The sequence below is a fragment of the Dipodomys ordii genome, unplaced genomic scaffold, assembly GCF_000151885.1.
Source record: "Dipodomys ordii isolate 6190 unplaced genomic scaffold, Dord_2.0 Scaffold12, whole genome shotgun sequence".
Classification (NCBI taxonomy): Eukaryota; Metazoa; Chordata; class Mammalia; order Rodentia; family Heteromyidae; genus Dipodomys; species Dipodomys ordii.
Genome location: NW_012267228.1, coordinates 440,550 through 463,393, shown reverse-complemented (window position 1 = coordinate 463,393; position 22,844 = coordinate 440,550). Strand labels below are relative to the sequence as shown.

The 22,844-nt window shown below is 51.6% G+C and overlaps 1 protein-coding gene across 1 annotated transcript in view; it reads left to right on the top strand.

The window, feature by feature from the left end:
* Nup210 (nucleoporin 210kDa) overlaps positions 1–22,844 on the top strand; it is a 90,421-nt gene that overhangs the window by 55,524 nt on the left and 12,053 nt on the right. The window contains exons 25-36 of the mRNA XM_013010323.1: positions 222–326; positions 416–517; positions 10,963–11,091; positions 12,374–12,501; positions 12,619–12,754; positions 13,977–14,039; positions 14,231–14,410; positions 16,453–16,533; positions 17,712–17,843; positions 19,500–19,658; positions 20,248–20,339; positions 21,766–21,940. Coding sequence (XP_012865777.1) covers positions 222–326; positions 416–517; positions 10,963–11,091; positions 12,374–12,501; positions 12,619–12,754; positions 13,977–14,039; positions 14,231–14,410; positions 16,453–16,533; positions 17,712–17,843; positions 19,500–19,658; positions 20,248–20,339; positions 21,766–21,940 — 1,482 coding nt within the window. The remainder of the gene's footprint in view (positions 1–221; positions 327–415; positions 518–10,962; positions 11,092–12,373; positions 12,502–12,618; positions 12,755–13,976; positions 14,040–14,230; positions 14,411–16,452; positions 16,534–17,711; positions 17,844–19,499; positions 19,659–20,247; positions 20,340–21,765; positions 21,941–22,844) is intronic.

The window sequence follows — 22,844 nt, the reverse complement described above, 5'->3', positions numbered from 1 at the left end:
CGCCCCCTGCTCTGGTGGGGTGTAGGCACGCCAAGGGGCGCTTACAGGGCATGCTGCCCTTCCATGGGGCCCAGGAGCACCTGGGTTCATGGGGGTTTGTGGCCTAGACATAATGAGCGGCCTGGAGTGAGTCCAGGCCCTGGGGCATCTGTCCCTCCACCAGAGAGGTGGCCAGGTGTCCTGTTCTCCTGGATGTGATGGTTTGGGCCTCACCCCTTCAGCACGAGCCTCCCATGCCTGTGTCGGCCTCCATAGAACTCATCCTGGTGGAGGATGTGAGGGTGAATCCAGAAGAGGTGACCATCTACAACCACCCTGGAGTCCAGGTACAGCCTGCCCTGCCTATAAGAGACCCAACCAGCTCCCCTTTCCCTCCAGCACCTGGCCTGACCCTCTCCCACACCTCTCTCTGCAGGCGGAACTTCGCATCACTGAAGGCTCTGGCTACTTCTTCCTCAACACAAGCACGGCAGATGTCGCCAGGGTGGCCTACCAGGAGTCCCAAGGCATTGCCACGGTGAGCTGCCCCTGCCTCCGAGTTGGCTCCCGTTCTTCCCCCAGGCTCTCTGTGGGCCTGCAGGCTGCTGCTTTCAGAAGCTCACCCTTAATCAAACCGCTACATTGTCTCACTCTGAAACTTGAGTGTTGCAGTGGCACCTCTGGCCCCTGCTCCATATCCCATCACCCACACTGTTGGTTACCTGATGGTTTCCTTTCAACCAGTCTTTTAATTAAGATTAAAATTGTATTTCATAAGCAGCACTACAGCAACCATAAAGAAACTCGTGTGTGTGTCCGTATGTCCATATCTATATAGAGAGATGAGATAGATATAGATAATATAATAATACCTGCTTTTCATAGTTCTCTTTTTTGTGCTGATCCTGGGGCTTAAACTCAGAGCCTTGCACTCTTGCTTAGCTTTTTCATTCAAGGCTGGCGCTCTACCACTTGGGCCACACCTCCACTTCTGACTTTTTGGTGATTAATTGGAGATAAGAATCTCAAGGACTTTCTTGCCCAGGCTGGCTTCAAACTACAATCCTCAGATCTCTGTGTCCTGAGCAGCTAGGATTACAGGTGTGAGCCATCAAACCTGGTTCCATGTTTCTTGGCTCTTTCCTACTCTTACTGAAAAAGACTTGGTAATGCCAATGGAAAAATTTAGCATCTTCGTTTTTTTTTTAAATCATGTCCTGAGATTTCTTTTTGCATATTGCAATGTAGGCTGCATATTATTTTATGCGGTCATTTGTACTTAGGCATTCTAATGTTAGTTATGCAATTGTTCTTTTTATTTATTTTGTTTGTTAATTCTGCCCCCAGTGGTCTTGAATTGCAATCTTCCTCCCTCCATCTGAGGAGCGGGGATCACAGGTGTGTGCCACCACACCTGCCACTGTTGTTGGTGTGCCATTCTCTTCTTGTGAAGAATTTGGGTTATTGTAAAGTTTAATTTTTTTGATATTAAAAAAGCATAGATTAAAAAAGGCAAAGACAATACCCTAACTATCAGCATATTTGCATCTTGGTTATCTTCTTTTTTTTTTTTTTTTGTCGGTTGTGGGGCTTGAACTCTGGGCCTGGGCACTGTCCCTCAGCTCTTCAGCTCAAGGCAAGCGCTCTACCACTTGAGCTACAGCGCCACTTCCGGTTTTCTTATTGGAGATAGGAGTCTCACAGTCTCTCCTGCCCGGGCTGGCTTTGAACCGAGATCCTCAGATCTCAGCCTCCTGAGTAGCTAGGATTACAGGCGTGAGCCACCAGTGCCCGGCCACGGTTATCTTCTTTAAAAGGATTCGGTACAGAATGTATGAAATGAATCCTGGAAGTCATAAGTACAGGTGGTCCAGAGCAACACCATACAAGCAGAGTTAGTAAGTCCCAGCTGGACCGTTGTTGGTTTTAGGTGGTTTGACTTCCCCTTTGTTGAGAGGGTAGTCACGATATGATCAGGGTATCAAAACAGCATCAATAAGGCATTTCATGTAAATGGAATCACACAAGGTGTGGTGTTTTGTGACTGGCTTGTTTTCACTTAGAATAATGTTTTCAATGTTTATCCATGTACCAAAAGTTCATTCCTTATTTTTGTGCCAGTCCTGGGGCTTGAACTCACACCTGGGCTCTGTCCCTGGGCTTTTGTGCTCAAGTCTAAGTGCTGTACTACCGAGCCATAGTTCCACTTCTGGCTTTTTGGTGCTTAACTGGAGATAAGAGTCTCACAGGCTTTCCCACTTAGGCTGGCTTTGAACCATAATCCTCAGATCTTAGTCTCCAGAGTAGCTAGGATTACAGGTGTGAGCCATCAGCTCCCAGCTTGTATATTCCTTTTTTATGGCTAATTAGTCCTTTGTATGGATTTGCCAATGGGTATCTATGAATTTTCTGCCTTTGAATACTCTGAGTAATGGCCGCTATGAACATTTGTATATAAGGGTTTCTTTTGTTGTTGTTTTGTTTTTGTAGCACATGGGGTTTGATCTCAGGGCCTCACAGTTTCTGGATTGGTGCTCTACTACTTGAACCAAGCCTCTAGCACTGATTTGGGTCATTATTGTTTGTGATGGTGTTTCGCAGAGTTTTGTCATGAAGTGGTCTTGCATCCATTCCCTCCCCCCCTCCCCACAACTCATGAGTTCTTGATCCAGGTGGGCTTTGTTTTTTGTTGATGCAATGTATTACTTTAATGGAATTTCAGAAACTAAACCAATCTTACATTTTTCAGGTAAATCCTAATTGGTCATGATGCATGTATCTTTTATATGTAGATGAATTTAGTTCTGAGTATTTTGTTCCAGGATTTTTTTTTTTTTGCCAATCCTGGGGCTTGAACTCAGGGTCTGGGCTCTGTCCCTGAGCTTCTTTTGCTCAAGGCTGGCACTCTATCACTTAAGCCACAATGCCACTTCCAACTTTACTGTTTAGTGGTATTGGGGACTCGAACCCAGGGCTTCATGCATGCTAAGCAAGGCAAGCACTCTACCACTAAGCCACATTCCCAGCCGCACCCCCATTCCAGTATTTTCACATTCTAATTGTAAAAGATTGGTCTGTCATTTTCCTGTGATATTGTCTGCCTTCAATAGACAAGGTAATACTGAACTCATAGAATAAATTGGAAGTGTTTCTTCTTCTACTTTGGGAAGAATTTATGTAGAATTGATAGTAATTATTTTTGTTTGGTAGCATGTTAACCGGAGAAGACATAGATGTGAGCTTTTCTTCATGAGGAGTTTTTTAAATTGCCAATTCAGTTTCTTCAATGTGTTCTGTTGTATTCAGATGATTTATTTTATTTATTCATTAGCTTTTGGTAGCTAAGACTGTTCATTTTATCCATTCTGTCTGATGTGTTGCTGTGTCAGCTCTCTGTTGCTGTCACATAAGTGCCTAAGATAAATAAAAGAAGGAAAAATTCATATGTTTCAGAAATTCAGCCCATGGTTGCTGGCTCATGGTTTCAGAAGTTCAGTCTGTAGTCGCTTGGCCAGGGGTTTGGGCCTGTGGTGTGGCAGGATAGCGTGGCTGGAGAGCATGATGTAGGAGGCTGCTCACTTCATGGCGGGGGAAGCTCTGGGGGGGAGGGGCAGATCCCCTCAGCCCAGGCCTACTTCCTCCAACACCCTGGTACCACTTGCATGCAGGTAGGAACTAGTGCCACAACACACAAGCCTCTGGGGAGCAGCCCGTGTCCGACTCTAATGACTGTGTTTGGTTGTCCAGTTTTGTTTTGTTTTTTTGTCAGTCCTGGGCCTTGAACTCTGGGCCTGGGCGCTGTCCCTCAGCTCTTCAGCTCAAGGCTATCGCTCTACCACTTGAGCCACAGCGCCACTTTCAGCTTTTTCTGCTTATGTGGTGCTGAGGAATCGAACCCAGGGCCTCATGCATGCAAGGCAAGCACTCTGCCACTGAGCCACCTTCCCAGCCGGTTATCCCAGTTTTTCCCAGTAGTCCTGTTTGTCTGTTAGAAATTTCCACTGTCCTTGCTGGTTCTAGTCATTGCATCAATTCTTTTCTTCACTGGGTCATATTAACTAAAGGTTTGTCACTTTGGCTACTGTACAAAGAATGAACTTTGGGTTTCATTTGTATTTTCTTGTCTCTGTTAATTTTCATTATTGTTTCATTTCTTTTTTTGGGGGGGGATCCGGTCGTGGGGTCTGAACTCTGGCCTGGGCGCTGTCCCTCAGCTCTTCAGTTCAAGGCTAGCACTCTACCACTTGAGCCACAGCGCCACTTCCGGCTTTTTTCTTTTTGCTTATGTGGTGCTGAGGAATCGAACCCAGGGCCTCATGCATGCGAGGCAAGCGCTCTACCACTGAGCCACCTTCCCAGCCCCTCATTTCCCTTTAGAGTCTGCTTGTCCTGTAAATGTTGCTGTGCACATCTGCCTTTTCATTCACCTCAGATTTCTAAGTTTAAGTTTCATTAGTAGCATGTGGTTTAGTTTCTGCATATTTGCAAACTATGAATTACGTTTTGATGATACTGGGGTTTGAACTCAGGGTGTTGTGTTTGCTAGGCAGGTGCTTTACCACTTGAGCTATGCATGAGGTCACTGATGGCCTCTTCATATTTGTGGCCCTAATGTGAGCTACGGTCTGGAGTCATCTCTAAACCCATTATTATTTGCTCTCACATATCTCCTTCATGTTATTACTGGAAGATATGTTACATCTCTGAAGGTTCCAGGTCCCAAAATACAATATAAACTTGCCAGGTTTTTGTTTTATTTTGTTCTTTTATGCTGGTCCTGTGGGTACTTTTGCTGAGCATTTCTGCTCAAGGCTAGCACTCTACCACTTGAGCCACAGCATCATTGCCAGCTTTTTTGGTGCTTAATTAGAGATAAGAGTTTCAGACTTTCCTGCCAGGCTGCTGTCAAACTCAGATCTCAGCCTCCTGAGTAACTAGGATTATAGGTGAGAGCCACTAGTGCCTGGATCACATTTTGTTTTTAAAACCAGAGGGAAAAAACAAAAACATGCCTCTCCACAGTTTTTTATAATTACATAATTGCCTCTATAGGTGTCCTTTGTGTGGGCTTACATTTTGTCACGGGCTGTTTGGAGAGCTTCCTCTGGCATTTTTCTTAAGACAGATCTGTCAGCAGCACATTCTTCCAGTTTTTATCTTATTTTACCTTCTGTGTAACCCATTGAGTGAGGGATTCTTCTGTTCTTGTTTCTTCGTTTGTTTGTTTGTTGGAACACTTTGAACATGTGACGTTATTTCCTCTGATGACCTTTGCTTCTGGTGAGAAGTTAGCCAGTAATCTAATCGGTTCCCTTATCAGGGATGAGCCATTTTTTCTTGCTGGTTTCTAGGTTTATTTCCTCCTTTGGGGCTTTAAGTATTATTTATTTAACCGTGATGTAGTTTTCAGGACTTGATCCAAATCCAGGATCCTTTGAAGGAACTTTCTAAGGAAGGTGAGTAAGATTTGAGTTCTGGAGAATTCCACCCTTCCATCCTCCTTCCCCGTTTCTCTGTGGCAAGTTCACTGGTCCACAGGCTGGTGGTCTGCTTCTGTCAGTGTCCCTTTGCTGGCCTTTACCACACCACAGTAAACTATGGCCTTTCTGTTTGTAAGTCTGTGTCTGTGGTACTTGGATTTCATGGAGTGTCCTGGGGTAACAGACTACTTACTGTCTTGTAACATATGTGGGTAGTTGCAAGCCATTATTGCTCCAGATATGTTTTCTCTCCTTCTGTCTCCTACTTCTCCCACTATGCCTGGCTGGTGCACTTGATGTGCCCTCACTCCTCAAATCACATGATTCCTTCCAGCTGCCAGTTGGAATTTACTCTTCAGCTCCTGTCCCCCAACCGGTGAATTTTAACTCCCATGTGAGGTCTCTGATCACAGTTAGGTCTACAGGTCTGGTGTTTGTCCTCTCTTCTCTTCTCTCTATCCCTCCTTCTGCTCTGTTTCACACACACACACACACACAACACCCCCCCCCATCACAGTGGCTTCTACACACACACACTGTGAGGTCTCTGATCACAGTGGCTTCTACAGACACACAGACACACACACACACACACGCTGTGAAGTCTCTGATCACAGTGGCTTCTACAGGTCTGATGTCTGGTTTCACCTTGCCCTTTGCCCTTCCCAGACCCTCCATTGTTAATTTCCACTACTGGGGGCTGATTGCTCTGTTGTCTTCAGTGCACAGATTCTGTCCCTAAATCACTGATCTCAGTCAGAGTTCCTAGAAGAGACAGTTCTCACCCAGGAAGATAGTGGGGGTTTGTTCTGACACCTAGGTGGCTCCTGCCATCTGTCAACTTGCCCATTTCTCTCAGACAAGTTGCAGCCTCCAGGTGAGCCCATTTCCCTTGGCTCCGTCCTTTTCTTCACTGGGTGTGAACTGCTGTATTGTGTGTAGATGAGGAGTTGGCGCTTCCTGTGTTCCAACAGTGTCTGTATTTGGGCCTGCTTCTCCTCCTCGGGGAGTGCTGGTGCTGTGGGAGGAGGGCACACCTCACGCCTCTCTCTGGCTCCTGCTCTTAGGAGCCTCTGTTGCACTTGGTGTCTGGGATCAGCAACCCCATATTCCTGGGTATCCGGTCTTGAGACTAATCGGGTCCTAGTATTCTCCCAGGCGCCACACCCGAGGGAGCCCCTCCTTCCTGCGTGGGTCTATGTGGAGGAATAGGCTCCGAGTTCGTGGCCTGGGGCTGTGCCTCAGCTGCAGGTCACCAGGCCTCGACCTTCTCCCTCACTCCTAGGCACTGCCCTAATGGAGCTGGGCCTTGAGACCCGACCTAGGGTACACTAGCGTGGGGTGGAGCTGCCACCTCCAGGCAGAGAAGAGGGTGCGGATCATATTTCAGGTGTTACCAATGTCCTTCTTTCCAATTCGCCTGCTGAAGCGTGGCTCCATTCCCTGTGCATGCCTAGAGCCACATGCAGAGGTTTCAACAGTTGTGTGTGCTTTATGACTTCCACCCGTGAGCTGTAGACCTCACAGTACCATGCCAGCACAGGCTGTGCACCGCGTGCTGCGTGAGGAAGCAGAAATCTACTAAGTAGCCCGACCTAGTTCGCCTTGTCTTCTGCTGTCTGGTGGAGAGGACGCTTCTTCCTGTTGCACGGTGCACAGTTAAGAAGGCCTGGTGAGCCTGTGCAGCCAAGCAGGGGAACTGTCCCTCAGCACAGAGCCAGTGTGTGTCGAGATAGCAGGCCAGCAGCCTGCAACCCTGGGAAGAGCTCCTCTGCCTTTTTTATTTTAAGATCCAACGGCTTCCTGTATTGACCAGGCTGGTCTTGAACTCCCTGGCTCAAGTGGTACTCCTGCCTGATAGCTGGGACTATAGGTATGTGCTACCATGCCTAGCCCCCACGTATTTTTATTCCCTTTATAAAAAGAAAAAAAAAACAATGGTCCAGCCCAGTCTTCCTACCTCTTGGGCTGTGCCAAAGACTATTGCTACTCCGAAGGGAAATCAGATCCTGGTTTTTCTCCCTGTCTCATAACCTGCAAGAAGAATTTTCACCTCATAGTTTTCTTTTCTTGTGCCAGTACAAGGAACTGAGAGCCTGAATGCTGTCCCTTAGCCTTTTCACTCAAGGCTAGCACAGCTCCACTTCTGCAGTTTTGCTGGTTAAATGGAGATAAGAGTCTCACAGCTTTTCTGCCTGGGTTGGCTTTGAACCATGATCCTTGGATCTCAGCCTCCTGAGTAGCTAGGATTACAGGCGTGAGCCACCAGCGCCCTGCTGACCACCTGTTTTTTTTTTTTTTTTTTTGCTTTCCCCAACCCCCCATGTATTGGAGTTTGAACTTGAGGCCTTGAGTTTGCTAGGCAGGTACTGTAGTGCTTGAGCCATGCTCCAGCTCTTTTGTGCTTTAGTTTTTTGATAACGTCTCATGTGTTTGCCTGGATTCTCTGGTCCTCCTTTCTATCCAGCCATATGCCACTGTGCCTAACTTATTTGTCAAGTAAGAGTCTCACTAGCTCCGTGCCCTTGGACTGCAGTACTCAGAGTGTTTGCCTCTCCAGTAGCTTCACAGAGAGCTGATGTCTGTGATGGGTGCTCACAGCTTCCTTCACAGAGCTGCTTCTGAAGGACACATTTACACATTTTTTTTTGGCATTTTCCAGCTGCTAATTAGCAGCATTCTCATTTCCCTTAATCACAGAGACAAGAAAGCCCACAGCCATTCTCCTCACAGCTCTGAGAAAATGCTTCATTCTTCCCTATTGATACACATTTGGGACACAAGAATGGCTCCTGGGGTGCGGCGCTCCCTGCACACAGAGCTCAGTGCACACAGCGGGGCTCTGGCGGAGGTTTTGTGCCCACACAATGCACCCCGGGCTATGCAGGCCTGTGATTAGTTCTGCTTACACAGCCCCCAGATCCCTCCACAAGAGGCCTGTATTTCATTTTCCACTGGCATGCACAAGGGCATGTTTACCTGATTTAAACTTACTGTTTATTTTTTCTCAACACTTCCTCTCATTTCAAAATAAATCCTCTGAGCAGAGCTTGTTTCGTTACCAGCAAAGGAAAGGGGCCTACTGTGTGCCGGGCCTACTGTGTGCTGGGCATGCTTGTCATGTGCCCGGCGCTGAGTGGGGCTCAGAGGTCCAGAGGTGACAGGGCTGCAGGACAGGTCGGCTGTGCTTCCTCCTTCCTGTGGCCATCGTTCATCTGCGGGTGTCTTAGGGTTGAGGCAGGCAGGAGCTGGCAGTCGGGGATAGTCTGCTTTGCCCGTGAGACCAGTGTGCAGACAGTGGGGCACATCTCCAGCCTGGTCCTGAGGGAGCCCACAGGGCCGGTTGGGACATACAGAGCACCCAGTACCCGAGCCAAGATCTGACTTTGGTGTGAGCGGGTGCTGTCTCCCTCGGGCTGAGCAGTTAGGGGCACAGGTTCTCACTGTCCTGTGTGGGACGTGACACTGACCTGCCCACTGGAGGAAACAAGCCGGTGGCTCCACCGTATTCAGAAGTAGCAGTCTACAGGTGACATGTCTACCTAGCACCTGTCAGGGGACAATTCTGAAGTGTGATCCGGGTCCAGGGAGGGGGAGCTGAGAGGAAGCAAACAGAACCCCGGGGCCTGGTGAGCTCTAGACATGCCGGTTTCTTAATGAGCAGTAATGCATTCATTGTCTCCAAGCTGACAGGACGTTCCCCTGGGCGCAGTATTTGCTGACATTCTCAAGTGGCACTTTCAACACTTCGAAATGAGAATGTCTTTAGGCATGGTCACCCCCTTCCTGTCTCTCATAAGCATTCTCTGAATGCTGCTCGAAAAGGCACCTGGAGAAGCGAGGCAGTATGAGCCCACGTGGTCTCCTGGGTGTGGCTGTGTGCCGCCGCCCGGCCAGCAGCCAGGTCTCCAAGGCGGCCTGCGAAAGGACTGTTATGGGTGAAGCAAGCTGACGAGCAGGGCAGCCCCTCTCCAGAGGGCAGCCTGGCTGTGCCCCCCGCTTCTGCCACCCAGAGGAGGTCTCGGACCTCCGTCCTCTGGGAAAACAAGTAGAGGAATTGACCCCTCCACCCCCCAGCCTGTCTGTGTTTAAAATGTGAAGAATGATCCTTTTGAAGAAGAGACCCAAAAAGGATTTGAAAACATGTGGGTCTGAAGGCAGTATCCATACAACGTCCCCAGGTTATAAAGGCCAGGCCGGCTCCTGACAGAAGCTGCTTCTGTATGAGCAGACTCAAGCCCTGCGGTGGGTCCTCAGAGAAAGCATGGCTCTCCTGCAGCTTTGCAGGCAGGGTAATCATCAGTCTCAGGAAAACCAGATACCTGGTGGCTCCTGGAACCCACTCCTCAACCCATAGTTAGTGCTGGCTGGCTGGCTGGTCTGCTGTGGGCCTTTGTCTGAGATGTGCAGGCCCGCCTCATCTGGGGGGATGTATCCTCCACCTTGGTCATATTGGCAATTGGCAGAGTGGCCCAGTTTTCAAATTCAACCTGTCCCAGATGCCGTACACCCTAGTGATAGAACAAGTGGTAACAAAAAAAAGTTGGTTTGATCAACAGGCACTGGGCACGTGAGTGGCCGGCATCTGTAGCTAGTGAGGTGCCTGTTGTTAGGGAGGAGAGTCTTTGGAAAGCAGAGCTTTGTTGCTACATGGAGAGGAAAAAAAGGATTTTAAACGGGATCTTTAGCAGCTGGAAGACTAGCAAACCCTGGCTTGGGTTTGTTCATTCACTCAGAATATCTTAGCAGGCCACCAATTCAAGCAAAGCTGGGGTGATGGAGGTGAGCCGGACCCCAGGAGTACACACTTGCATGACCTCTCTGGTTTGATCTAGGTTCTCTGATACTGGGCCTTCTAAGTGAGAACTGCCTTTGGAAAGCACTGTCTCTTTTTTTTTTTTTTTTTGTCGGTCATGGGGTTTGAACTCTGGGCTTGGGCGCTGTCCCTCAGCTCTTCAGCTCAAGGAGAGCACTCTACCGCTTGAGTAACAGTGCCACTTCTGGTTTTTGAGTGGTTTATTGGAGATAAGAGTCTCACGGACTTTCCTGCTCGGTCTGGCTTTGAACCTCGATCCTCAGATCTCAGCCTCCTGAGTAGCTGGGATGACAGGCGTGAGCCACCGGCGCCCGGCATGACAGCACTGTCTCTTACCAGCCCCTGATTTGCAGCTCACTTGAGACCACATGGAGTGCTGTTCTGTTCCCAGGCCTGCAGTCACAGGAGGCCAGGAGAGGACATGGCATCCTCACTCGCCTCCAGGTTGCTAGGGCCGCACATGCACGCGCTTGGAGCAGTGCATACTGTTGAGATGATCTCTGAGTCCACTCTAGTACCAACATTGCATTCCCAGATCATCACATGGCAAGCAGGATTCAGGATGAGAGGAGAACAGGCCACTGCTTGGCCACTCTTCTTGTCCACTCCTTCCTGGGGCTGCTCATGGCTCCGTGAGCAGAGCCAGGGCCTCTCGGCTGAGTGACCCTGCCTGTCTCCACCACACAGGTGCACCCTCTGCTCCCGGGCTCGTCTACCATCATGATCCACGACTTGTGCCTGGCCTTCCCTGCTCCAGCAAAGGCTGTTGTTTACGTCTCAGACATCCAGGAGCTGTATGTCCGTGTGGTGGACAAGGTCAGTGATATGGACCCCTCTCTGCTGATTTGCAGAAAACAGGAAAAAAACAACCTGGCGACAGAGGCATTTCTCTAGTGTCCACCTCTGCTCCTGGTTTCCAGAGTTACCAGGAGTTTGTGGTGCTGCCTTGTACTGCTATGTTCCATGCAGATGGTGTGGGCTAAGGTCCTGTGTTATATTTCGTCGTGGTCGTCAAGGTTGACATCAGCAGAGCTCAGCAGTAAATTCTGCTTGAAGCTGACTCAACTAGCCTTGACTTGGAAGCCCCCATCCTCCAGCGCACATAAGTTGCTTCTAGCCAGGCAGATGCTTGCTGCCTGGGGCTTTCCTCCTGGGAGCATAGGCTCGGGTCCTCTGGGATTTCAGTGGTTGGGGAGAAACTCCCCAGAACCAGCTGCTTTTTGGAAAATGGAGACTAGACCTGGGTTTTTCTTTCTTGTAAATAGACATCTTTAGACTCCCAGGTCTGAAGAGACGGAGGTTGTGTTGAGGTTCCTGTTTTCCTGAGTGCATAAAAGCGTGTGAAATTAAAGGGGGGTGTTAAAGCAATTTTGATTGTTTCTTTCTTTTTTTTTTTTTTGGTCGGTTGTGGGGCCTGAACTCTGGGCCTGGGTGCTGTCCCTCAGCTCTTCAGCTCAAGGCGAGCACTCTACCACTTGAGCCACAGTGCCACTTCTGGTTTTCTGATGGTTAATTGGAGATAAGACTCTCACAGACTTTCCTGCCTGGGCTGGCTTTGAACCACAATCCTCAGCCTCCTGAGAACTAGGATTACGGGCGTGAGCCACCAACATCCAGCTTGACTGTTTCTTAAAAGTTATTACTGATACTCTCTACTTAGCTTCTGATAGTCCTCAGACAATCCTCTTTCCCTGGCTGATTTGCTAACTAGATTTCTGTTTTTTCCTTCACAAAGCATTTTTTTGTCCTTCATTCCCTAAAGTTCTTACTGTGTGCATTATGTGCAACCAGATGTAAGCTGTTCAATCAGTGAACATTGAGTTTCTTTTGTATGCCCGATGCTCTAAGCAGTATCTTGTCTCCCTAATTAGATTGTTACCCTGTGGGGAGCAGGAAGTAGAGTTTATGGTCTCAGCATCCCTGAGCCCTTTGTGTACAGTTTTCATTGTTGATAGGCTGAGTCCAGAGATGACTCACCCCCAGTTCCTGGGTGCCTGGGTTGGAGGGTGTTAATGCTGTCTGAGAAAGCCGTGGGCACCACAGGAGGAGGAACTGTCCATTCAAAGGCCGCCTCTGAGTCTCTGTCCCCATGACACAGGTGGAGATTGGGAAGGCAGTCAAGGCCTATGTCCGAGTGCTGGCCTTTGACAAGAAGCCTTTCTTGGCCAAGTACTTCAGCTTCATGGACCTGAAACTCCGAGCGGCCTCTCAGATTGTCACATTGGTGTGAGTGTCCCAGGGGTGGGGGGGTGGGAGGGCGTCTCAAGACAGCACCGGCCCTGCCACAGCTTCTCCACTCCGTCTGTGTTGGAAGAAGGATCCTAGCTCTCCCCTCCATTTCAGGGCCCTGGATGAAGCCCTGGACAGCTATACTGCCACGTTCCTCGTGCATGGCGTGGCCATCGGCCAGACCAGCCTATCTGCGAGTGTGACAGACAAAGCAGGACAGCGCATCAGCTCCCCGCCACAGCAGATTGAAGTAAAACTGGTCCTTCCCGTGTGGGGTCAGCCCCAGTGTGGGAAGGGGTGGGATGTGTTTACTGTGTTCGGTTGGGGACTTCATGGCGTCCAGGAAGCTCCCGTGGAAAGGTCATGTTAACCTGTGCCTTCTTGTGACCTCTAGTCATAAGGAACGGTCACCAGTCCCAGGGGTCTGCGAAGTAGCACAGTTCGTGACACTGGAAGAACTGGAAGGAGGCTGAATGATTTAATTTCCCTCTGTGCTCTAAGCCTCTGTGTGGCTCTGAGAAGGCCCGTGCCTTGTCCCACGGGGCAGGGCCAGGCAGCAGCTCTTCCACAACATACTGGCCGCATGGAAGTGCAGGGCAGGTTGGCTATTAGCAGCAGCATTAAACTGGGTGCAGCCAGCATCTTCCACAGTCTTCCCAGGCAAGGGCTGGGTCTGCATTCTAGGCTGGCGGAGAGTTTGTACCTCCGTGGGTGGGAGAGCATCCTCCTCCTCCTAGAGGTGAAGAACTCCTTTCTGCTGTAAATAGTATAGCATCCTGATCTACTCTTGTGCCACTCACCTCAGGCACGTGGTACACACCTGCCAAGCAGGGACTGGTGAGGGCTGCAGTACAGATGCAGATGCTCTGCTCAGCCAGGCGGGTGGGCACCCAGCCTCCCTGTTGTTCACCCTGGCAAGTGGGAACTAGCCCTGAGCCCCCTTTTCTCAGAAAACTTTCGAGTCTGCTGGTAGAGAAAACTATTGCATTTTATTTTAGTAGAAAATTAGAGGGTTTTGTTTTGAGTGCAAGATATTTAGAATTTAGTAAAAGAGCTTCTTTCTCAAGAGGATATACAGCCATCTTGCAGAGGATTTGTCGGATCCCAAATTGCAGCCCCACCTGTGGCTCCAAAAGTGTGGTCTGGGCCAGATAATGTGCATTCCCTAAAAGCCCCAGGGAACGCTCTTCCTGTGGTTGGGAACGCAGGCCAAGAACAGATGCTGTAGGGGGACATGTTAAATGATTTCATGGGAGTCTGAAGAAACAGGGCCTTACAAACAGCAGAACGCGCCCGAGGCCTCCCCAGAGCATCAGCTAGTGGGGAGGATGCAGGCCCCCCACCAGCCCTGGCTGGTGACACCGGTCACTCCTCAGAGGAGTGACACCATGTCCCACAGACACCTCACAGGAAGTGTGGATGGTGCATTATGTACAGCAGGCATCACCCCCTTCCTGTGTCTCCACACCCAGGTCTTCCCCCCATTCAGGCTGATACCCAGGAAGGTGACGCTGATTATTGGGGCCATGATGCAGGTAAGAACCAAGGGTCACAGGCTCTCCACTTCTACCACAGTCTGGCCCCTGCCTGCCACCCTAGGTCCAGGCGGGCCAGGGAGTGGGTCTGTGTCCTGGCATGGTGGAGGTGGCTGAGACAGCAGGTCTCTGGGACACGGCAGGGCTGGTCAGCAGGCAGGTCCTCACAGCGCCACTGTTTCTCCCTTCAGATCACCTCGGAGGGTGGCCCCCAGCCTCAGTCCAACATCCTCTTCTCCATCAGCAATGAGAGCGTGGCAGTGGTGAGCGGTGCCGGAATGGTGCGCGGGCTCATGGTTGGCAACAGCTCTGTGTTGGGGGTCGTGCGGGCAGTGGATGCGGAGACTGGCAAGGTCGTCATTGTCTCTCAGGTATTGTCACACCATTGGGAATGGTGAGAACACCCACAGCCAGGAAACCCTTGTTCCCAGACAACACCTGGGCCAGCCCCGCCGATGCGGGCCTTCCAGACCCCGAAGTGGTCTTCTGCAGGCTGTCTCCCTGGTTCTTCCAGCTGCCCAGTATGGATAAGCTCCCCACACCCCATCCCAGGGACTCCCTGGTGGTAATGATGATGGCTGTGCCCAATACCCTGGCACCCTGTTGTGTTTGCTAGTGTCCCCTTTGCAGACGAGCTGCCTGAAGGAACAGCTCATGGCCCGTGTCCAGTGTGTAGTAGTCCTGAGCCTTGGTCTGTGTGCACATCCTCTTCCCGCAGGGAGGGCATGTGTTGATGCAAAGGGAAGGGGTTGCTCCTGGCTGAGATGCTCAGAGCATGAGGCAGTGTGTGTCAGTTCTAGATGTGCACTGTAAGCGTGGATTCGTGAAAAACAGTGGTTCAGACTTAGGTTTGCACTTCCAGGAAAATGCTGGCCAGAAGTTCTCTGTGCTGGGCAAGCTCATTACTTATCTGCTTCTTCCAAGCTAGCAGGCAGCTGGCCGGCCTAGGTGGAGTGGTCTCCTCCCAAAAGACTCTCCCTGCCCTACACCAGGGGGGTTGATGCCAGGCATGTGCAAGTTGATCTCCACATTGCCCTCATTCTCCAGGGGTGGGAAGGGGTCAACCATCACCGCTCCTGAGGACGACCCTTGGATAAGCCATCCTGGCTTCAGTGACCTCCCTGAGGCTGCCTTGTGTCCTCACTTCACAGCTAACTGGAAACCCAGTCTGTCCTGAAGAGTGGTGAGCACTGTGCAGGATGGCTGTGGACAAGACCCCATCTGGGTCCCTCCCCCCATCTGTCCTCCCTGTGAGCAGCTAAGAGCATCTAAGCCCAGCACCTGTGAGAGCTGGCAGTGGCCGCCCTCAGGTCCTTCCCTGAGGCTGACTTTGATCTGACATTGAGTTCATTGATTGGCTCCTTTTTCCAGTTTTCGCATCTGTCTCCCAGAATCCCAGTTAAACCACAGATTTTCTGAATGGCAGCGGCAGCTGTCCAGGTTGTGTGTTATCACTTGCATGAAGCTCGCAAGAAAGTATCGAGCATAGAAAGCTGTCCTGGAGAGTAAAATGCAGGATCCTACAAGGCCCTGCTTTGTTTCTCTCTCTGCAATAAGGATTGTTGCTCAGGAACTGGTTCTTCCTCCTCCTGGGAGCCCAGTGGCTTGGCTGAAAGGAAAGCTGGCTGGAGATACAGCCCTGCCTTCCCTCCTGGCCCCTCTCTCTTTGTGGTCTGGCCTTGATGGACTCTTTTCCTCCTAGCCCCCCATCTGGTCAGCTAGGGAGGTGCTGGAGAAAGGTCCTTGTGGTTCTTAGCAGAGGGGCAGCTGGGCCACCAGCTCCTCTGAGCCCACCCAGCAGGGGCTCAGTTTGCAGCCCCCACATCTGTTGGACATGTGGTCTTGGTCAGATGCTTCCAGTTCCCCTGTCCAGTCCAAGTCACGCAATCAGCAGCCAGGGGCTGAGGGACATCCACAACTGTTGGGAGGAGACATGAGAAGGAGAGGAAGGGGTTGAAGCTCGGGGTGCCCAGCATTGGCCCAAATCCCAGGCACGGTCGCAAGCCGAAATGCTAAAGGGTTTCCGTAGTCTTTGTGAATCCAGCACTGTGAAGAAGACAAAGAGTCAGTTCTTGACTAGATTACTCAAGAGACCTGCGCTCAGGATGAGGAAGGGCACATAGTCCGCTATTAGCACCCTGTGCCCTGCTGAGTCAAAGACAGATAGGCTGGATTAGGGGTTGGGAGATTCTAGAGACCTGTCCTGGAGGATGTCCAGGCTGGAGGGTGGACCCTGGGCTCTGCTCCAAGCCTGACAGTGGCCTGGGGCAGGTAGGGCTGCAGGCTCAGTGGGGGGCCAGCTCGGGAAGTGGCTGACTGGTCTGTGTGGCTGAGCCACCCGGAGCAGGCGTCTGTCCTGTGGTGCCTCCTCGCCTTGGGACGGCAGTCAGCCCGAGGCCCACTCTCGCCCTAGGACCACGTGGAGGTGGAGGTGCTGCAGCTGCAGGCGGTGAGGATCCGAGCGCCCATCACGAGGATGAGGACGGGGACCCAGGTGAGGCGGGCCCACGGGCTCTGGACCCTGCTTCAGATCTCGGCTCCTTGTGCTGGAACCGCCCCCCTGCGCTTTCATCTCAGCCCCACTGCCTGCCCTACACCATGAGGCTGACACGGTCCTTGTGCACAGCAATCATCCCGAGTTCTGGGTCTGTGTCCTCCTGACTGATGCCTGCTTCCTGGCACTGCCACCTCTCCACAGCTAGGGAAGCATCTGGCATGTGACAGAAACTCATGGGGCTGTGGCACTTACATCAGGACGTGTGTCCTGTCTGCTCCTCCCACTGGGTGTTCATAGCAACCCCGGAGGTGGGTGTCAGAATTGTTACCGTGTTAGATGAGCAAATTCACATGCATCAGTGCAGAATGCTGTCCAGTGTCACACAGCTGTGACCCTTGGCCTTTGGTATCTGAGGGTGCACAGGCCCCTTAATGCTGTCAAATCTGACAGAACCTGAGCCTACCCTTCCGTGTGAGACACTCCATCTCTAGTGAGTTACAGCCCTCAACCTACAGTGCCTTCTCAGCAGTCAAGATACGGGGCTTAGGGAATACGACAAGAAAAAACGTTTATACATCTTCATTATAGACACTCCCTTCCCTCTTTTTTTTTTGGCTGTGCTAGAGACCGAACTCAGGGCCTGGTGCCTGAGCTGCCCACCCCCAGTCCTTTCCCTCAGTATTCTTGACCCATGAATGCAGAACCTAGGACAGAGCAGGCAGGTGGTAAGAACCGAGGACAGAGCAGGCAGGTGGTAAGCTGTAGAACTGGGAGCTGTGGAGCTGTGCCTGCTGGCAGACAGAGCCCACAGACAGCAGGAGCACCTCGTCTCCGACCCATCCACCCCCATGGCCACAGTCCCCTGCTAGGTGGCCTGGAGATTCAAGGGCCCAGCAGTGTGGGCCTGGCTGCAAGGGGCATCCCCAGGCAGCCGGGAGCTCTGTCATTCTAGACAGAAATCTCACAACCATGCCTGCCTAGCTGGGGAGGGGCTTCTGGTTGGATTGTTTGCTGTTTTGTCAGACCTTCCCAGACCTGTGCTGTGTCCTTGTCTAGTTAGGGAAGATGGCTCACTGCACAGAATCAGCCAGAAAGCTGAGGAAGGGGATGGGGTGGGCTGCGGGGGAAAGCCCAGCACTGGGACCTGTGGTCACAGAGCCTGGCATTTCCCCTAGATGCCTGTCTATATCACCGGGATCACCAACAACCAGAGCCCTTTCTCTTTTGGCAATGCTGTGCCAGGCCTGACCTTCCACTGGTCTGTCACCAAACGGGACATCCTCGACCTCTGCGGGCGGCACGCCGAGGTAACCACCTGCAGACCCCACGTGTCACAAGTACCCTTCTCACCCAGACTCAGGGCTTCTCCAAGCACCCTACTCACGAGCCTCACGGACATAACACAGTGTCCGAGACTGGGTATCTAATGAGCGGTTTTGAGCATGGTGCAGCATTGGCCCTGCTCTGGCTACATCACAACGTGGTGGGGGCATGGCATGGTGCGTGTGTGTGAGGGGGAGAGGCAGGAAGCCAGAAAGAAGGCTGGAAACAGTCTTGCTCCTTCGTCGTGACTCGCTCTGGCAGGAGCTAACGGGTCCCTGTAGGTCACTGCCCCTCTGAGAGCAGCATGCACGAAAACCTAGTCCCTCTCACCAAGCCCAGCCCAGCAGGCACCACCTCCTCGTCCCTGTGCTGGGAGCCAGCTTCCAACACAGGAACCATTGGAGCCCACCGCTGCAGGTGGTAGAGCAGTGAGCAGACTTGTGAGGTGACATGAGCTCCAGAATGTCACGGCCATTGTTTCTCACCTGCTTTCTGAAGTGATGCTCAGCAGTCCTGGTCTTTCTCCTGCTTCACCCCGGAGGGCAGGCTCCCCTCCTGAGGCCTCCGGGTGGAAGGGCCGCACAGAGCATTCTAAGTCCATCTTTGTGTTGAGTGAAGCAAGGACTTACGGGGGTCACTCAGCAAGCTGAGGGGGAAGCAGTCCGCCACCAGCGGGCGTTTTTCATGAAGTCTCAATGGAAGCTGGTTTGAAAGGTCTTTTCTGCCTTGTAAATGAACAGAGGCCTGGAAGGAGGGCGGGGCACAGACATGGGATCTCTGGAAGGCTTCTCCCTCGTCACCCTGTGGAGCTAGGGTACTGCCCCCCATGGATCATTCATGGGGCGCTGACAGTAGTGCAGGGCCAAGCTTGCACAGCCCACAGCGCACCAGTGCTTGCTCAAGGCTCAAGAGTCTCTTGCCATAAACCCCCCCTAGCAGGGTGCTGGTGGCCCACCCTGTAATCCTAGCTACCCAGGAGGCTGAGATCTGAGCATCCCAGTTGGAAACTAGCCTGGGCAGAAAAGTCCATGAGACTTATTTTTTTTTTTTTTTTTTGGGGGGGCGTGTCGGTTGTAGGGCTTGAACTCTGGGCCTGGGCGCTGTCCTTCAGCTCTTCAGCTCAAGGCGAGCACTCTACCACTTGAGCTACAGCGCCACTTCCGGTTTTCTGGTGGTTTATTGGAGATAGGAGTCTCACGGTCCTCCTGCCCGGGCTGGCTTTGAACCGCGATCCTCAGATCTCAGCCTCCTGAGTAGCTAGGATTACAGGCGTGAGCCACCAACGCTCGGCCCATGAGACTTTTATCTCCAATAAACTTAGAAAAAGCCAGAACTGGTGCTGTGACTTAAGTGATAGAGCATTAGCCTTGAGAAAAAGCAGCTCAGGGACAGTGCCCAGGCCCTGAGTTTAAGCCCCAGGACTGACACCAAAAAACAAAAGAAAACCCTGGCTCACCAATGGAGCCGCAGCATTGTTCAAACACTCTACAAACTTGGCCAGACACGGCTGGGGCTCCCATCTGCCTGTCCCACGTGGCAGATCTGACGGTGCTGGGAAAGGCAGCCAGCCATCAAGACCCAGGGTGGTGGTGCTAAGCCCCTGGCTTCTCCCCTGCAACGGTGTTCAGTGTCTTCCCTAGGCGGCTCTCCAGCTCCCGGCACAGTACAACTTCGCCATGAATGTGCATGGCCGGGTGAAAGGCCGGACCAGGCTGAGGGTAGTGGTCAAGGCTCTGGACCCCACGGCAGGACAGCTGCATGGCCTCGCCAAAGAACTCTCAGATGAGATCCAAATCCAGGTACATGGGAGAGGAGACACATGGCTGACCGTTGTCAGAGCCTGGGGCTGGGGGTCCGGGTGCAGCTGGGCCTTCCTGCCCCCGAGGAACACTCAGTCTCCTGGGGAAAACAGAGGGACCTACCTCAGTGAGGGGATTGACGGACAGATGCTGGGGGCATGGTAGGGGTGTACTGTGTGAGTGACAGTGCAGGAGAGGAGGACTTACAGCATGTGCAAAGGCCTGGGGTTTGAGAATGACTTTTAGTGCTCCAAAATCGGTGCTCCAAAGCATCTAGAACCAACCCAAAAACAAAATAAGGAAAAGAAACCTCACTCCTCAGCGCTGTCCACTCATCCTGTCTAGCTAGGAATGAGGAAGACACAGATACGTTCCCTGGCTCCTAGTCAGAATGCACAAATGAGAGCCTGTCTGCTCTTTCATACCATACCTTGGGCCTCTCTTTGGAGGCTAGCCTTTCTTTTCCCGCCCCCAGTAACCTAGCAGGTGCCAGCAACAGTGTTTCAGCCCAGGTAGGGGAGAAGCAGGTACCTGGACTGGTCGTAACTGGTATTCATAGGAAGTGAGGCTCCTTCTCTTTCTTTTCTAGGTATTTGAAAAGCTGCGACTGCTGAACCCTGAAATAGAAGCAGAACAAATATTAATGTCACCCAACTCATTTATAAAGCTCCAGACAAACAGGTACGTGACTCAGCTCTTGTTTTCAGCAAGGCCGAGGAGCTGCTCTTGCATCCGACAAGTCATTTGTCACAGTTGTCAGGAGCCGTGGGTGCTTCCTGGGAGTCTTTCTGTGACTGCCTGAGTGGGGAGAGGGCATGGGGCGGCCTCTGTGTCCCCCTTTCTTCCCGGGGGCCTCCTTAGCCTTCTCCCGGAGTCCCTCTTTCTCCTACAGCCTAGAAACAGTTTTCATGCTCACTGCTGAAGTTCAGTCTTTTAAAAGGAGAGAAAGTACAAACTTGGCAATGTTAAATTTTTCAGTTCCCCTGTGTTTTTAAGACTTGCCACTCAAGTATAGCCTGTGAATTAGCTGCATCACTGGGGAACACGTTGAAATGCAAGTCTTGGCCCCACCCCAGGCCTGCAGTGTTTAAAGCTCTCCCTTAACAAGCTCCCAGGCCAGAGGGGTGGGGGTGGGGTGCAGACGCGATTCCCACCACTCATCTGGGGTGCCTTTCCCAACAACCACCTGAGTGAACTGGAGTGGCATGTACTGGGGTACATGTCATATGAAACACACACACACACACATGCTCACACACACATGTGCGCACGCATGGTCCATTCAGCCAGAAGAAACCAAGGCCAAATGCTGTGCCAGGCTCTGAGAACACAGAAGTGAATGACAGACGGAGCCCAGGAAGGGGACTGTAGGAAAACACCAGAGCCTACACAAGGGCTTCTGCGCAGAGAGCTGGGGGGAGCCTGACACAGATGGAGATGCTTAACCCAGGGCTCTTCGAGGATGAATAGTTGTCCCTCCAGCTGTGGAGAAGGAGTTGGTGGAGGAATGTCTGAGCAGAGCCATAACATTAAAATCATCTGGGGAGGTTCTGTAGGGCTGGGCGGAGGGAGAGGTGAACGAAAGGCTTCCTGTCCCTTTGCGGTTACTAAATGTAAAAGAGCATAAAATACTACATAATTTATCTCCTGCAAATCCCTTCTTAGCTGGAAGTCCAGTTTTTGCCCTACTCACAGTGTGAGGAAATAGGCTAGGCTAGGAGGTTGCACCTTTTTCCCAGCTAAGGAAAAAAGCCCAGGGGGACAGCACACACACAGGTATGGCAGGGGGTGTCAGGATTCTCTGTCCTGGGCTCCGTGTGACTCAAAGCCCCACACTCTGTCCACTGTGCTCAGCACACTGAAACTGCCACAGGAGTGACCTTTTACAGAGTGTTGGCCTCACAGCCTGTCACTCCTGCTGAAACTCGGGTTCTGGTTAGGTTCCTGTGGAGGTCGTCGGAGGTTGCAGACAGCAGAGATGCTAGTGCACTGCAGGGTGAAAATTGGACTGCTCTGTCTCCCAGGAGCAGAGGTTGGGTCTGAGGCATTGACCCAGGGCCCCGCAGTGTGTCCCACCCGCTCTGTGCATCTGCCTTGTTTCCCAAAGGGACGGTGCAGCCACCCTGAGCTTCAGAGTCTTGGATGGGCCTGAGAAGGTTCCTGTCGTGCACATTGATGAGAAAGGCTTCCTGGTGTCCGGCACCACCATTGGGACATCTACCATTGAAGTGACTGCCCAAGAGCCTTTTGGGGCCAATCAAACCATCATTATTGCTGTAAAGGTACAGTGTGTTTTACCCTTTCTGGATCATAGCTCAGAGATGATATTTTGTCTCACCTTCTGGCTGAGAAATTCTAAGTAGGACTTTATCTAACTTTTTCTAAGAATCACTTGGGGGGGTTGGGAGGGGCAAGGGAGGAGGGGGGAGATTGGAAGGGATGGGAAGGGGAAACAAAGGAGGAAGCAACAATGCTTGATAAGAAATGTACTCATTATCTTGCCCATGTAATTGTAACCCTTCTGTATGGTATTTTCACAATAAAAAAAAAAAATCACTCAGGGCAGAAATCCTAGATCGGTCTTGGGCTGCCCAAGCTACAAATCCTTAGAAATTATGGACTGCAGCTATGTTGATTCATAGATAGGGAAACTGAGGCCCAATGAGATCTGTGAAGAGCCTGACCACTGACATCTCACTAACTGTCGAGCCCTGGCTGGAGCCAGCCTGCCAAGCATGGCATCCGGCACACTCCAGGCACTGGGACTCTTACAGATGTGAAAACTGAGACCCAGGCCCCAGTGCTTGGCAGCAGACTTTGCGCGGGCCAGGCTTGTATGCTTCTGTCTTGGTAGATCACTCTCTCTGCCCTCTGTGCCCGCTCAGTGAAAGAGCCATTGCCTTCACCTCGGGCACGCCTCATCCACGTCCCCGGCAGAGCTTGCTTCCCATCTCATTGCTGCTTTCTGATCCTAGAGGACAAAGCAAACACAGTCACTGGATTTTTGGTTTGTGCTTAGGCCCCAGGCCTGTTCATCGGTGCGCTTCAAGATGGGGCCTGGCCGGGGCTGCCCACCTCAGTGTTTGAGTGACAGGAAGCATCTGAAGGTTGCTATTTCAACATATACGTATTGACTGAACTTGGGCCTGGGCATTGCCCTGCGCTCCTCAGCTCAAGGCGAGCGTG